This window comes from Ammospiza caudacuta, chromosome 1 (genome assembly GCF_027887145.1).
Source record: "Ammospiza caudacuta isolate bAmmCau1 chromosome 1, bAmmCau1.pri, whole genome shotgun sequence".
In the NCBI taxonomy this organism is placed as follows: domain Eukaryota; kingdom Metazoa; phylum Chordata; class Aves; order Passeriformes; family Passerellidae; genus Ammospiza; species Ammospiza caudacuta.
This window is the reverse complement of record NC_080593.1, coordinates 113,407,781-113,424,709: the sequence shown is the minus strand read 5'-3', so window position 1 is coordinate 113,424,709 and position 16,929 is coordinate 113,407,781. Positions and strand designations below refer to the sequence as shown.

Here is a 16,929-nt window from a genome sequence, read left to right as displayed (position 1 = left end):
TGAGAATACGGAATATGTTCGTCAGAAATAGCAGGACACAGCAAGAATACGTTATTACAATTTATTACTCCAGCCCAGAGTCCTAGTCCCTAGTGTAGGAGTTGGGGCTGTAGTAGAAAAGCTAGGGAGATGCAGTGGTGAGGGCCATGGAGACACTCAGTCAATTGCTGAGGAGTTCATGTGTTAACATAACATTGTTAAAATTTTCCTTCCCTACTTAAAATGCCTTTTAATGTGATCCAGTGAACTGGAACAGTTCTTTCCTCTGATGGATGCCCTAGCTTACCTCTGGTCCAGCACGCTCCAGGTACAGGCTATAACTACAAGTCTTGCAAGCTATCTCCACAGCTGCTTTCTCAGCAGGAGAGGATAAATTCTGTTCTTCTTCTGCTCTCCACAAATGATTGACAAGAAACATCTGCAAGGAGAGCACAAGAAGTCACTTTCTTCAGCTGCTTCTTTCCTACCCCCTCCACACACATACCCAAAAGTGGGTTTTTGTACAGGGAAGGTGTGATCAAGAGAGCAAAAGATAATAAGACATGGAGTGAAAGTATTTTTTAGCTGAATCATGCCATTAAACATTCAGCCTACACATTAATCATTGAGTGACATCAAGGATTCACTTCAAAATTGGATCTGACTAGGGCACTTAATTTGCCTACTGCACCAAACAGCTGTTCAGCTTCTGTTGAATTTGAAAGCAAATGTAATTAGTGCATGTTCACTGATGCTTCCTCATTACATTGCCAGCCCATATCATTGGAACAGTTAATTACTGCAGAGACAAAGGCTTGACTTACCTGATATAGTACATGATTATTCATCATTGACTCATTTTTTCTTCTTCACTGGTAATTTTGTTAACATCCCTGACACTACTTGAGAGTGAATCCCCTTGATCTTTTGTGCTATTATGTCTTCTCAAATGCTACTCAAATTCTGCAGGTAGCTTAATTCTCTATATTTTATTGAGACATGAGGTATCACATGAGTTGACATTGCATATAAGTGGAGAAGTAACTTGATTACATGAATCATAACAAAATGTGCTATTCAGTAGCTGTCCATCACAGCTGCCTTTGCACTTGGGAACTTTCCCAAGTGCATGCAGACCAAAGGCCTGCTGATGGAACCACCTTCTTTCAAGGATGGCTTTAAAATAATGCTGAGAAAAAGAAATATTATTCCATAGTTACTCTTGTTTTTAATAGACCTGCTCCACTCCTATACGGGGGTTTTTTGGGGTCTTTTGCTGGCTTTGTGGTTTTTTAATGGCCTCGGTATTCCATCACTAAAATGGAGTTACCTGACTTTCCATCCCTGCCGACCAGATGTCACAGGCTTTTCTCAGATGCAACCCCTTTTCTCAAAAGGAAGGTGTGTCTGCATGAAATGTGAGGACTATACACCTTTTTTAGTGACCTCTAGGCTGGTGAAGGACAAGTTGCTCAATGCAGCTGCCAGTCCTGGGATTTCTGCAGTGCACGTGCAGATCAGCTTGGCTCTGCTGGCATGATAATACACCACACTCCTCAGAAAGGCCAGATTTAGTGATTTGCTGCACATGTTTGATATCATTGTCAGGCTTATGCAAAATATCCCTAAGGTGTCCTGCTGCATCCCTCTCCCATCACATTGCAGATATACCTGGCTACTCTGGCAAAGGAAGGTCACCTCAAGTGTTAAGGCAGGTTTTACAGTTACACAGAACTGCACATTCATTTTTCATCTTTTCATATGAGAAAATTTCTAACCATTCACAGAAGAACAAAATGTAAAGAACCAAGGAAATGTATAAAAAAGATGTACGACCATTTAGGATAGAGAAGCTATGGAAATTCCAAACAGTGATGCTGAAAGAAAAATGAATTTTTTTAAAAGTGAGATGTTCACTCAGGAACATCTGAGGGACATCTGAGGAATCTGGAGGAACTGAAATACTGCTCCTAAAGCAATTCAGGTGGCAAAATTCCTGTCCACAGTATTATGCTGACACTTAGAGGTCAGTAAAGTAGAATTGAAAGGACTTCTCTGCCACCTGAAAGAGACATCGTCTTTTTCAAAGGCATTGTATGATCTGAGAGATCAATAGCCTGACATTTATTTGGTTTGCTCATTCTTTTTTCTCATGGGTATGCTTCTCCTTATTTATCTGATTCTACTGCATGAAACTTTCTTATCATTGTACATTTCACAAAGAATCCCAACAAAAATTCTGCAAGAGCAGTCCACAAACAATAAACTGTACAGCAATATCTGATCTGCACATCAAACTCATATGGTAGGTGGGAGATGCCTAGAACAGCAGATATTTGCTTTTACATGCTATACCACTCAGTCTGACTTTCAGTGGACTTTAAAGCTGTTTCAGTATTAGTTCATTTTATTAGGGTTTTGTTTCTGTTTTGATTTTTTTGGTTGTTGTTTTTTAAGTTGCCTTTGAACATAAAGTTATTTTTGGGTACATCATTTCATTCCATAATAAAAGATGATTGAGTAAGTAAAACCACCCTATGGAATGTAGGTAATTTGACAGTAACTGCTGGTGGAGACACAGATCAAGTAAAATTTAAGGCAAAGTTGTTTTTCACATCCTCAAGGATCAGCCTCTACAACCTGTTCAAGTCACTAAAAAAGCATAAACCTCCCTTCAAATTAATCTGTTCTGCATGGGGATAATTGCCTGAAATGAGCAATTTCTAGCAGCTGGTACAGCCAGTGTTATTACCCACATAAATATTGACTCACATATTAAGAGTAATTAATGAGAAAACAAAACTGCAAGAATGGAAAGAAAAAGTGAAAAGCAATTCTCTTAGAGGCCCTGAAGGCCCTCTCTTTTCTATATTTTGTGTTTATCAATGCTCTAAACTGAATTCTGCAATGAAAATTTTCTTTGTTGATCTGTAAAATTTCAACAAAGCATTTTGTAGTTATTTCAAGTCATGAATTATGCAATAGCACATGACAGGAGCTATTCATTCATATCTCAGGAGGCAGAGGAACTAAAACCTCAGCTTTAGTTTGAGAGAGGGGTTTTTTGGGTTGTTTTTTTTGTGTGTGTGGTTTTGGGGTTTTTTTGTCCTGGGTACAATCTCTTAAAAAGGTACCTCAGAGACACAAGAAAGAGGTTGACCTGTTGGAACAAGTCCAGAGGAGGAGCAATAATTCATTGTGCACTTCACACTAACTCTGCCACTGTGTAAGAACATGTGCACAAGAAGTACAAGAGATACAGGGGCAGAATGGCAGAAGGGAGGAGCACAAAATAACACAGCACCACCTCTTGCTTCTGGGGGCAGGAGGGAATTGACACAGCCTTGAAGGAATTTCAGGCTGCACATTCAAGCTACATCTCTCTCCTCCTCCCTCTGTTCCCTCCTCATCCACATCTGAATTTTCTTCCAGAATTCCTTTTGCTCCAAGGCACTACTAATATCCTTATTAATGCTGTCTGTGCTTTAAAGCAGTAGTCCTAAGAACTTTGTAGAAAATAGAGGAATGTCATAAGCCCCATTTTAGAAATGAGAAACATCAGCTGATACACAAACAGCAGGAATCTGCTGCAGAGCAGGAACCTGTTTCTCAGGTTGATCAAACATGAAACTTTTCTCAGGATGAAGTGAATGAAGCCTTAACAATAGACTTACCTTTCATCTTGAAAACCTGTTGTTTGGATTCCTGTTCTATCATGAGTGAAAAAGATGTAAGGTAATTTTAAAGTTTGAAGGATGTGACTCTTCCAAGGTTCAAACACCTCTCCACTTGAAATGCAGGCTATCACATATAGAGTGTTCCTGCAAAATGTTTGCTTTCTTTAGTGAAGTATACCAGCCAGAGAATGATTGCTAGTTGTGATTTTGCAACAGGCCACCTCCTCTTGCAAGTCTTTATTACTTCCACTTCAAAAGATGTAAGCTGGTCATACTGGTTACTCATTCTGCTTCCTGGTGTTGCTTATAACATGGGACTCATCATTTTTCCTCTTATCACATCTGCCATGAAGAGCAGTGAGACGTCTGGGATCAATAGTAGCTGCTCCCCAGATGTCATGAATATCTATATCTTCTTTAAGTCATTTACCAAGCACCTAGACTTTCCCTGTAGCTGTGAGGGTAAGAGGCTAGGAAGATAGCAATGGGTAAGAGGCTAGGACTTAACTGATACAAAATAAACTGAAACAGATGGTTCATAATAGTGGACGAAGCTGCAACGAGGTTTTAAAGTAAAGGGATAGCAGTGGAAAAATCTATAACCTGAATTTTAGAAATTTACTGGCTGATTTTGAAGTTTTGAAATTGCATCTAAGAAAATTACAGCATAATTTGACTAAAACACATAAATCAATATTTTTTCTTATTTTTTTCTTCTGAATAGATATGTGTCAGTACACAATAGACAGTACAATGCATATAACTTGTTAGGAAGAAAAGAATTTTTAAAGAAATGTGTGTATGAGACACTAGAGAGAAATTTGTCCTGTTTAATATACCTGTATTCAACATCGTGGCAAATATTTCCTTCAATGTAGAATCAGCCTGATTACAGGAATATGAACTATGTCTGGATTAGTAGATGAAACAGAGGCAAAGTGCAGGATTGCAAATGTCTGAACAGCTTCATTTTTAGCATTTTCCTATCATGGCTTTGGAGAGTAGGCATTAGCATCCTCTCAGCTATGGTCTAGACATCCTTCAGCATTTCATAAGACTGTTTCTAATAGACAGTTAAGCTGTAGCCACCCTACTTTAGGCCAGTTTACACATGAAGGCATGAGTCAGCTGCGAGCCTAAGCCTCAAGGCAGTCTCCAATCTCTTCCATGTAGAAACACATATATCAGTATCTGTACATACACAATTCATCCATGGCAATGTGGTTTCTCAGTGCTCTGATCTATCTTATTCACAAATCCTACTGGCACTGGTGAGTTCAGGAAAGATCTGCCACTCTGTCTTTTATAGCAGTGAAGCTAAAAGATACAATTTACTAAGAACTAAAATATGAAGAATTGGAGGAAAAGGCACTACCTATAACACAGACACTCCACAAGTCAAAATGCAAATCCTCAGCAGCCTCTGTGGGGAAGGCTTCTGAGATGCTGGTGAGACCTCATCATCGAGTCACAACTCTGGGGAAGAATGAGCAGTATTAAACAGAACAGGACTGCAGAGAAACACTGGTTTCATATCCCCCAAAATGAAAAAAAAATAAGTACTTTCATCACAAATTTGATTTTGAATTTTCATGCAGTATTAGAGACATAGAAATGATCTCCCTAGAGACAGTCATTCATTGTGCACTTCAGACCACCTTGCAGAGCTGAATATTGATGAAACACTAATCCAGCATATTTCTAAACAGGAAGAACAGGAAAAGTACATGAGCATTGACCTATTGCAGAAGAAATATTCAGGACCATGGAAAAGTATGCTAGAGAGACATATCATCAGAAATTCAGCTGAGTATTCAGCCATGCCAACACAGTTTTAATTGAACTTTGAGATCAATGATATATCCAGTTCTAGGCAATGTGCAGAGAGCTGCAGCTTACTCCCACCACAACCAAGAGGTAGCAAAACATGAGGGGAAAGAAGTGTGGCCAAGGTGATAATGTGCTATAAAACACTTTTGAAGCCAGTTGTTTACACAGAAATTAAACAAACTAACAAACTAAGCTACTATTACTTGAAATGTACAATAGTTGATGCAAAGGCAGTACCATTGCCACAAAACATTAGTAAAGCCAACCAGCAGTTCAGCTGAAATGCTGTGTCTGACTGTCCACACCATGAAAGGAAAAGATGAAAGTCCTTTGGTGCCCTCTCTATCAGCCTAACAGAGATGTGCTGTAAGGAGATCAATTCTTCCAGCCCATACTGTAATCAGATGAAGGCTTTCACAAGACCTGTGAGAAACTCAAACTACAGACATCCCTCAGGTCTGGTGGAGCTGCTGAGGAAGGATGTGGGAAGAACAGAAAGCCCAGACACCCTCAAACTCATGGAAAACAGAGTTGGCAGCTGTATTTTTTTTTCATTTTTGCAGTCTTTAGCATTTTTTTATGATGGCAGAAAGCCCTCAAAAATGCCTTGGATATTTGGGAAACCTCCTATCAGGGAACACAGTCCTGCAAAGAAGTCGCTGTGTGTTAATCCTTAAGATATACTGCTTGATTTGTCTGGAACTAAAAAAGTCTCTGGTTGCAATGTCTAAAATAGGTTCTGGCATGCTGAACCACCCAGTCCCTTGCAATCTGCGCTGCGTCTTTTGCCAGGTACTGCTGAAGGAAAGCAAAAAAAAAAGGCTCCAGACATCAGCCTGCCCTCAAAGCTAGTGCAGCGATAACAGATAAAGACAAAACAGGACTTTCAGACACCAGGCCTGCAGCTGGCAACAATTATTGTCTAAGAAGATAGCAGAGGATGTCTTTATCGAGCTCCACAGAGCCAGGAGCAGAGTACTAGTCTAAACGCAAAGAAGCTGCTTCTCAGGAGAAGAGAGAGCTGCACTGCCAGAAATCTCTGGGGCCCTGGCAACTTCCAAATGGTCCCTGAGAAAGATGAAGTTCATTAAGTCAATGTTAGAAGTTATAAGAATAGCCAAGTGCAGCATCTGCCTGCAATACAGTGTATAAGCAATAGATGAAGTTAGAGAGGGAATGAAGACCAGGCAATACAGGTGAACCAGCCTTGCAGCACTACTGCTGTTTTAAGCAGCAGGGATTGCAGAAGGTGCTTAGGCCTCAGGATGAAGCAGAAGAGTGACACTGCAGCAAATCTAGCAGGTCTCATCCTTTGTTTACACAGCAAAAGGATGACTTTCTACTGAAACAGAAATACTAACTATACTGCAGAGGACAGCCCCAAAAATCATATAATGGGCTTGAGGGCATTGTCCAAACACTTCTTGAGTTCTGTCAGGTTTAGTGCAGAGAGCACTTCCCTGGGGAATGTGTTCCAGTGCCCAACCACCTTCCAAGTGAAGAACATTTTAATAATATCTAACCTAAACATCTCCTGACATGACTTCAGGCCATTCAGACCCTCAGGTCCTGTCACAGGTCACCACAGAAAAGAGATCAGTGTCTGCCACTCTGCTTCCCCTGGTGAGGATGCTGTAGACTGTAATGCAGTGTGTACAACACATGATAAATAAGTGTTTACAGAGGGCCCTGTGCAGACCTTGAAGGAGCCTTGCAGTGCCTAAAGGGAGACTGCAAGAAAGAGTGGGATTTTTAGAGGGTTTTATAGCGATAGGACAAGGGACAAAATGGCCTCAAACTAAAAGAAGATAGGTTCAGATTTGCTATTAGGAAGAAATTTTTAATATAACCAGAAGAGGTTGCCTAAAGAGGTTGTGGATACCCCCTCCCTGGGAGTATTCAAGAGCAGGCTGGATGGGGATCTGAGCAACCTCGTCTAGGTAATTGTGTTCATGACAGAAGGGCTGGAACTAGATGATTTTTAAGATCCCTTCCAACACTAACCACTCTATGATCTCTGTTGGGTGCTCACACACACACAGACACGTGCATTTTCCACAGCAGGCAGTCTCATATGATGCCTTTGTGTCTCACTTTGCTGTAGGCAGTGAACAATAACCATGAAAAGCTACGCAAGTCATAGATGGTCGTATAATAAAAGAGGGGATAGGATTTAGCCATCTGGTTGCCCCTGCCGGCACTCTGTCCTTGTCTTCCCAGAGCCCCCACTGGCAGCGAGGAGGGCGGTCATCCATCCATCCATCCATCCATCCATCCATCCATCCATCCATCCATCCATCCATCCATCCATCCATCCATCCATCCATCCATCCATCCATCCATCCATCCATCTCCATCCCGGTGCGGCAGCATCCCCATTTCCCGGGCTGGCCGCACGGTGGGGCGGCCGGCCCGGCGCTGGCTCCGCACCGGGAGCATCCATCCCAGTCAGCCGCTCCGGTGCCCAGCAGGTGGCTCCTTCCGACCACACAACGCCGTGCGAGCCTCGCTTCGCTCCCTGCATCCCCAGGGCAGCGCTCCCAATCCTTTTGTTCCTCGCATGGACAACGCAGAGGCGTGCGGGAAGGTCGGAGTTGCTTTCCAGAGTGCGATGGCCTGGGATGTAACACGCTTTTGGGTAACCAATGCTTGTTATAGCACCACACACAAAAACAGGGTTGTGTTCGTTAGACCAGAATCACATCTCAGCTCTGCTTGAGTAAATCTGAAATAGGTCAGCTGCAGCCAGTGGAGATATTACAGATGGGAGTGACAGGGGAATTTGGCCCATTGTTAAAATATCTTCATGTAGAAACAATGTAGGAAAATTGAACTGTGACCAGGTTCCTTCATTGCTGGCTAATTTGACTCCAAAATGACCCCTCTTAAGTCGGTGAAGTTACACAGGTGTGAAGGAGAGTGGCACACAGAAGCCAGGACTGTTTGAACTGCTTGATCCAAAAGGAACCAATCTGCATCCATTACAAAATTCAAGTTTATATTTAAGGAAAGTTATTTTCATATAGATATACATAAAATATAGACAGGCATGGATCTTTAAGAGACACTTTGAAGGGCCTTGACTTGTTAGAAAGTTCAGACTGAATCAGACTTTTTCTGTTCAATCACCATCTCTTAAAAATGCCTAAACTCAAGCAAAGTTACTGATTTTAGAAAAGAAATGTATTTAGTGGTGCAAAATATTCAAAATGTGGAGATTTTTTACTTGACTGTGGAAAATCTTCCAAAATGCACGGATTTATTGTGACCTTATTGAACATAGGGCCTAAAAGACTGGAATTTGACATGACTTCATAACAATCCTTCATTAAATTTGCTGCCATTTCTGCTGATAGTTCACATCAGTATTTGGAAAGAAGATCAAAATGTGAAAGAAAAGACATTCTTAGCATTTGTTTCAAAATTTATTAAGGCATACACAGTGGGGTGATGGAAGAGAACACCCTTGCCTAATTATTTTCCCTCTACTCTGTTAATTTTGGGTTTATTTCCCTCTGGCATCCAATCCAATCACATTTGAAGTACTCCTCAGTTTCTAGTGCTACTAAAGTTTTCCTGCTTCTGAAAGTCACACCATGTCTTTACTTTCCAGGATATATCAGCTGGCACTGAGAGGGAAATATGAAAGCATAGGGTAACACTGAAGCTGAGTTGATATGCTCTGCATTCAACTGGCTACTGAAAACCCACCTTTCTTTTTCCCATATTAACCATTTCACACTTTCCTTTGAAATGTAGGAGGCTTATGAATTACAAGAGCTATTCTGTAGGTGTGAGTTACTCGAGCTTCTACCTCTTGCAGGATGAAGTCGTCACCTGCATCAATAAACCTTCCAGAGCTATTTTTGGTGAGCTCTGCTGGGCTCAGTGCCTCCTGGGGGTTCTTCCAAACCTCACTGTGCTGCCTTCCATGGACCCCGTGGCAGTCAAAATGATTAAAAGCACTGACTGAGAAATATGGGAAGAGTGATCCAACATAACTCATTTAATATTCTGAAACTGTTTTTCTTATTTCTGCTCTGGTTTATCCAGATATTTAACATTTTCTGATCCACACTTTTGTATTGATGCTTGGTAGGGACACTAATGCTGTCATAAGATCTAAGCTATTGATGGCTTAGTTTGGGCTCTTCTTCCCTCTTTGATAATAAACATATTTTTGGCACCCTTCCATTTCCAAGTAACAAAGTTACAGGCCTTCTCTGAAAGCCTGACAGGGAAAGGGATTTGATGGAGCTGCCTGAAACGGGGAGACTAAAGTGAAGCTCACAGTTTGTTATCTGCGCACAAGAACAAGTGACCTGATGTTAAAAAAAAATAAAAAATAAAGAAAAAAAAAAAGCCATTTCTGATGTAGGGGTGAAGCTCTGGTCCTAATCATTTAGTTGCTGCAAAGCACATGCCAAGGTTTCAGGCAGCAGAATTGCTTGGATCATTTCCTACGCACTTTGCAGAGTGGCAATTAGCAGCACAGTGGCATTAACAAGACAGCTTTACGTGAGCTTTCAAAGTGAAAACATAAAGAATCCCTAAAAGACCAGCTACTTGTAAAATGTGAGAGGGAAGCTGTAGGCCTGATTTTTGGGAGGTGGGTGCAAGGCTTTGCCCGCAGGCAGCGCGACCATCAATCAGAGTCACCCGCCACCCTCCACACCTCGCTGGCTCCTCCAAGGAGGGGAAACCTCCTGTATTCTGCACTCGACCTTTGTGTTGCCTTTCCTGCATGGGGATGGATGCCACACGTCTCCAAGTGCCCTCTCATCCACATTTGCCGTAAACACCCAGAACACCTGTTTGCTCTGACTCACCCACTCCTCACGCAGACTCTCCCTTTTTTTGACAGCAGACCTCACTCAGGTAGTATGTGCTGCTAATATCCTTTCAGGACCATGTAATAACATGCCTTCTATCCAATTCCTAACATCCTTCAATCAGCTCAGCCAGTGGGCTAACTGCTTACACTCCTGTGATTTATATAAGTGCAATTAATTTAAACTGCATCACCCCGGTGCTATGCCGGTGAAAATGCCCCAAGAGGGAGAACCTCACTGGTGAATCAGAGCCTTTACTTTTAACAAACACACAAAAGAACAGATCCCGAGCCAGTGAAAATCTGCATGGCTCCATTCATTTCAACACACAAACTTAAACCATCTCAAGGTCTGAATCACAGCTCATGTAACAGACTATTTAGATACAGAGTAATGCCTCACATCCTGAAATGCAATGCTTTCCCAGAGCTGGCAGGGGACAGGGACTTGTCAAATGGAACAAAGCTGAGAGAGGGAAGCAGGACCACAAATGAAACCTTTAAAAAATGCTTTGTGGATTTCTTCATTTCTGTGGAGATGAGGAAAGTAACAAATTGTGTCTCTGCAAGCACTTCTCTCTCTTCTGGAAAAACCACCTCTGTTCCTTTTGCCCCAGCTGCAAAGCAAGTAACCTGCAAAGTCCCTTTCTTTGCCACTTTCCCTTTCCTCCCACAGCCTAGGTATGTTCCCTGCCACTTGGAAATTCATATGGCACCTTTCATTAACAGACACAAGAGTCAGATGATGAACAGATGATTTTTTTTAATCAGTTCTTGAAAATGGCTAACTTTTCCCTGCACTTGTTTTGGTATTCCCCAAGATTAAGAAGTCATGCAGCTTGACAAAGCACTTTGCTCTTGCATGTCTTAACACACCCATTGGGCTTTTTTTTTTTTTTTTCTTTTCCTTCACATCTATTCCAACACCTGCTGCAGAAACGGGCTGGGGTGGTCTCTGTAAAACACCCTGCATGCCTCCTGCCAAGAGCAGAAAGAGCTCCAGCGTCACACCAGCACGGCATGCCGGTATGTGCCCAGGCAGGTGGAGGTAACACACAACCAGGGGGGAAGGGGTGGGCAGGGCAGACCAAGAGTCAATCAGAGTGTAATTTGTGTTAGAAATTTAACAGCGCTCAGCTGTCCATATTTCCAAAATGCAAATATTTTAAAATTAAAAAACCTATCTGTGACTAAATATCTCCTCTAAATCAATCTAGATAACCAGAACACACTGTGGCACATTTAAGAGACTTTAATCTTAAATGAAATACATAACATAGATTATACCTTCACAGGAAATCAAGAGTTCCTAAAATATACTAATGGAGAAGGGCATTTAAGAGACATTTAGATTACCCAGTCTATAATTTTGGGGGGTTTGCTTATCTATGCATCTTTTAACCACTTTGGATAATTAGGAAAATTTCCTTGGCTGTGTCCTAAGCATAGGCAAAAGAGTGACATAACTACTCCCAAGGAAGGAAAGGTCGAGGTTTTGCATTCTGCAGAATTTTAAAGCAAAAGAGAAAATATTCTTCATATGAGCAGTCTGAAGCAGTATGCATATTGTATAAAGACTATCACCCTCCTCTGAAATATAATGCTCCCAAGGCTTCTCCATCTCCTTGAACTCTCTTGCAGTATCTGTCTGGTCCCTGTTCCTGAAAGGGTGCAGGTCAGGGAGGCAGGCTGCTCGTCTCCAGCCTCTCCTAAGCACAATTCAAAGGCAGCTCCCGAATGGAGCAGGCACACACTCAGTTCAAAGCCTCCCATTAGGTCTGCCGGCCAGCTTGGTATCTTGTAGTGTCGTGTGTGTATGGGGGTGTGTGTGTGTGTGTGTGTGTGTATTTACTCCTTCTTCTCTTAGTGAACAGTTTGTCCCACTGTAATTCTCATATCAAACATCTGGAAACCAGATTCGTTAAAAGAAAAACAAAAAGAGAAAGAAGAATAAAAAATAAGCAAAGGGGGGGAGGGGAGAGGGAGAGGAAAAAGAAAAGAGGGGGGGAAAGGGGAGAAGGGGCAAAAAAAGGTGGGAGAAAGAAGGAAAAGAAGTTTCAGTGCCTATTACTTATCCAGGTCTCTGTCAGAAAGGAAAAAAAAATATACATATATATCTTTCAGCTGAATCAGTAAACTGACCTTTATTTTCAAGAATTTTGAGCAATACATTTTGTAGACTGCAGTTGTACAGAGCCACATCCCCCCACTTCGGAGCAGGACAACGCGCTCTGCTAGAGCTCTCTCCCCCGCTCACAGCTGCCTCCAGCGGGAGGAGCTGAAACCTGAACCAAGCCCTCCGAGTGGGATTGGATCCCTGAGCCAGCAGCGCCAGAGCCCTCCCAGAAAAACAGCCTCTTTGGAAAAGTGCTTGAGAACATCCCGAAGCGATTGGAGGAGCGGGAAACCCTTCCCCCCTGCACCTGACTCGTGGGTATTTACAGCACTTTTCAAGGCGCCTCGGCAGTGCCGCTGCACGGGCGGGAGTGGATGGGCTGCGTGGGGCCGGCAGCGCCGTAGGGACCGGACCGGGAGCGGGAACGGGATCGGGATCGGGACCGATGCGCCCGCAGTGACCCCGCGAGTGCCTGCGCTGCGCCCCCGGACCGCCACAGCCCCCGGCAGCACACCGAGTCTGCGAGAAGCACAAAGCCGCATCCAAAATGCCACGCTCCTTCCTGGTCAAGAAGCATTTCAATTCATCCAAGAAGCCGAACTACAGCGAGCTGGACACTCACACAGGTAACAGGAGGAAATCGGGTGCCACCGCGTCGCTTCTGAGGCTGCGGTCGTGGCGTGGCGGTGCTGAGGAGGGTGGGATTGCTCTGCAGGCTGCAGGGCACGGGTTAGTTCATTGCTGGCTCTATTTTCTCCCGCTTACAAGGAGGGAGTTTTGAGAAATATGTCAGTGCTGACCAGAATGAATCGTGAAAGTTTGCTCGTCCACTTGAACTCAAGTTACTTAGAAAGCATTTGGAGTTTTCCTGTTCTTTATCTGTTGGTAGTGGAATTGAAACTTTTATTCAAATCCTTCAGGAAGTTTCACTGCTTCATTGTGTCAGGCTGCACAGATTTAGAAGCAGCATGCTGCCTTGGAGGGACTCTCCAGCTGCAGCTTTCCTGTTCAAGGGCTCTGTCTCTCTACCCATCAGAACATATGTATGAAACAGTATTTCCTGAATCCCCCTTATATTCAGATTACCCTACTGAGTGTTTGTGCAGCTTTTAATCGTCAGAGTCTTAATTTTCCTGCTTTTTGAAATACACTTTGGTTCTCTTACCTTAAAATGTTGTTCTCTCTCCAGTGATTATATCCCCATACCTGTACGAAAGCTACCCAGTCCCTATCATCCCACAGCCAGAGATCCTGAGCTCAGTAGCTTACAACCCCATCACTGTGTGGACTACAACTGGGCTGCTACCGTCTCCACTACCCAATGACCTCTCTCCGCTCTCTGGATACCCCTCATCTTTGGGAAGAGTCAGCCCACCTCCACCTTCTGACACCTCCTCCAAAGATCACAGCGGCTCAGAAAGCCCCATCAGCGATGAAGAGGAGAGAATCCAGTCAAAGCTTTCAGACCCTCATGCAATCGAAGCCGAAAAGTTCCAGTGCAGTTTGTGCAACAAGACCTATTCGACTTTCTCTGGGTTGGCCAAACACAAGCAGCTGCACTGTGATGCCCAGTCTAGGAAATCCTTCAGCTGCAAGTACTGTGACAAGGAGTATGTCAGCCTGGGAGCACTTAAGATGCACATCAGGACCCACACGCTACCTTGCGTCTGCAAGATCTGCGGCAAGGCTTTCTCTAGACCCTGGCTACTTCAAGGACACATTAGAACTCACACTGGTAAGAGCAAGTGTTACATTTGCAGTTTCTTGTTGCTGTAACATCGGGATGCCTTTTTTGCTATTTTTCTCCACAGGTGGAAAAACCAGCATAGTTTCTCAACTAATCTTGAAATGAAACCACAGAATTTGAAATTAATCATTGAAAGGCTAAATTCTCCCTCTTGCAGGGAGAGGGGGAAGGTGGGAGTGGGGAGGGGGGGTTTAGCATGGTGCCATAACTGCAGGCCAGATACTGGCATAAATCAGCGTTGCTTCCTTGATAATTTTAGGAAGTTTTAGACAAATTCCACTAGCTGAAGCTTTTGCTTTAAGGATTTTATGTTAACTTTCAGGAAATTGCTAACTTTGAGAAGGCTCCAGCTGACTCTGAAATCAGGCAGCAAAAACCAGGCAATGCATGAGGGGCTGCCTTCTGACTCCTTAAGCAGCTGGCAGGTTTTGCATGCGCTAACTCAAGTCCTTAAGAGTTAGAAACCCATCATCAGTAACGTGGTTGGGTTTTTTCTATTGAGGCAAAAATGGGTTTTGAGTACAACACTGGGTACAATGTAATGTCTCTACAGCTGTTTGCTGCTTTTCAGACAAAGCCCTTTCCCCCCAGTAATTTACAGAGTCTAAGCAGAAAATGTTCTATGAAAATGTTTGAAAATTTTGGATTGAGCCCAGTCTAAAGGTATTGCATGCACCTGTAGATGCAGATTCACCAGCTTGTTTTCAGACTGCACTTTACAACATATTCTCAATAGACTGGGATTCTGCAAAAGAGCCAGCAGTGCTGAAAGCTGCTGTATCTGTGGCCTGATTAACTTATTACTAGACTTTTTTTTTTTTCTTATAACAAGTCATTTCTGTTTTTCTTTTTTTCTTAGGATAAAAGCAGGTTTTACCTGTCCCAAACATGTACCTTTTTGTTTTTCTTTTTTTTTAAGATTTATCCTATTTTCTCTTGATGTTTCCTTTGTAGGAGAGAAGCCATTTTCCTGTCCTCACTGCAACAGGGCTTTTGCAGACAGATCCAATCTGAGGGCTCATCTGCAGACCCACTCAGATGTGAAGAAATACCAGTGCAAAAATTGCTCCAAAACTTTCTCCAGAATGTCTCTTCTGCACAAACATGAGGAATCTGGCTGCTGTGTAGCACACTGAGTCATGCAGTCAATGTTTACCTGGACTTGATGCCTTTCTCAACTTCTGCTCTAAATGATAAGTGGAAATCCAAAGGCGTTTTCTCGTCTACCTTTCAGCCAAAAATAAAAAAGCAAACCAAAAAACAAAGAAACCAAACCAACAAACCAACACACCACCAAACAAGCAAACAAATAAACAAGTGGAAGAACTTAGAATGTCAGTAGAAATGAGCTTTAAGTAGTTTCTGTTCTGCCATATATTTGCATTCTTAAGTGTGAATTCTGAAACAGGGGGAAAGACGCCACGCATGACATTTCAAGTAGATCTAAAGGAAGAAGCATTATCAGCTTTCTTTATAGATGAAGCCAAATGTAGGTTGTCTTTTCTTGCTTAGAAAAGGCTTCAAAGTTAACATTACATTCCTGCCAAGCCATTTCAACCAAAGAAACAGTATTTTAAGTGGAAATTTTAATGAAAATACTACCCAAGTGAATTTTGCTAGACACCATTTATCTCAGGTGCCTTAAAAAGTATTCCAAGTTTACTTAGTAAATGTTTAATATTATTCATTGCTGTGTTTTTTTATTTTATTAGGAGCCAAGGCCTTCATTAATGACCTGAAATGCTTTAAAACTGCATAACTAAAAGAGGGAAGAAAGTATAAGAGAATGTACGAAAAAATTTAAAGTCACAAATTAACTGCATGTGCCTTAAAAATAAATAAATTAAAAAAAGGTAATACTGTAGCTTCAAACATTCCTGGTGCATGCTTGACCATACTTTAATATGGGATAGTTCCTCTAAACTTCATTTTTGTTTTAAAAAACGGGAATAAGTGCAAGAGAGGGGATCCATGGGAGTTTTACAATTATTTTTTATAATGCACAAAGGAAATGCAATATTTTCAGCATTACCCCTCCAAGTGCCTTTTTTATTGATGATTTTGTAAAATATGTCGACATAATGTAAATATTTTTATTTTTATATGATTGAATGTGTTATGAATGAAAGCAAATTGTTGCCCATAGCAGCATCTATAGATAACTTGAAGAAAGTGTGAAGTGAAATTGATGTTGTTTTCTAGCCACTTTTTTACAATAAACATTTTTAAGTAAGATTTCTGTTGTTTGTTCTGATTAAACAACTGCGTACACACTTTGGAACACAGAAAAATGTGAATGTCTCTACATGACCAAATGAAGATTAAAGTGAATTGCAGATGTGAAGACTGACTCCACAAGTTCTAAACATTAGAAAGGAATATATACATTGCATTTTAAAATACTTTAAACCTTACAGTGCATTTCTCTAATCAATGCTCTAAAACACTTACTTTTCTCCTACTTACAACACTTGACAACATTGTGAAATATATTTTATCAAAAACATTTAAGAGCAATGCATTTTTCTTGCATTTTAACAGAGGAAAGGGTGCTATTAGACAGGCCTTGTAGTACTTTCCCTGAGACTTTCACATCAGGGAATACAGGCCTGATCCAAAATTCTTTTAAATCAGTGGAGCCTTACAGGAGATCAACACTCTTTGCATGATGCTCTTTTAAAGTAGAAGTCAAGTCACAGTATAATATACTTTATTTGGCAATTTCAAGATGATTAAAGAGATTTTATTA

At 41.9% G+C, this 16,929-nt stretch overlaps 1 protein-coding gene across 1 annotated transcript; it reads left to right on the top strand.

The window, feature by feature from the left end:
• Positions 1–12,808: 12,808 nt before the first annotated feature.
• SNAI2 (snail family transcriptional repressor 2) lies at positions 12,809–16,415 on the top strand. The gene is made up of 3 exons (XM_058811760.1): positions 12,809–13,059; positions 13,623–14,168; positions 15,135–16,415. Exons 1-3 carry the CDS (start codon positions 12,981–12,983, stop codon positions 15,314–15,316), a joined length of 807 nt encoding a protein of 268 aa, XP_058667743.1. The 5' UTR covers positions 12,809–12,980; the 3' UTR covers positions 15,317–16,415.
• Positions 16,416–16,929: the final 514 nt, after the last annotated feature.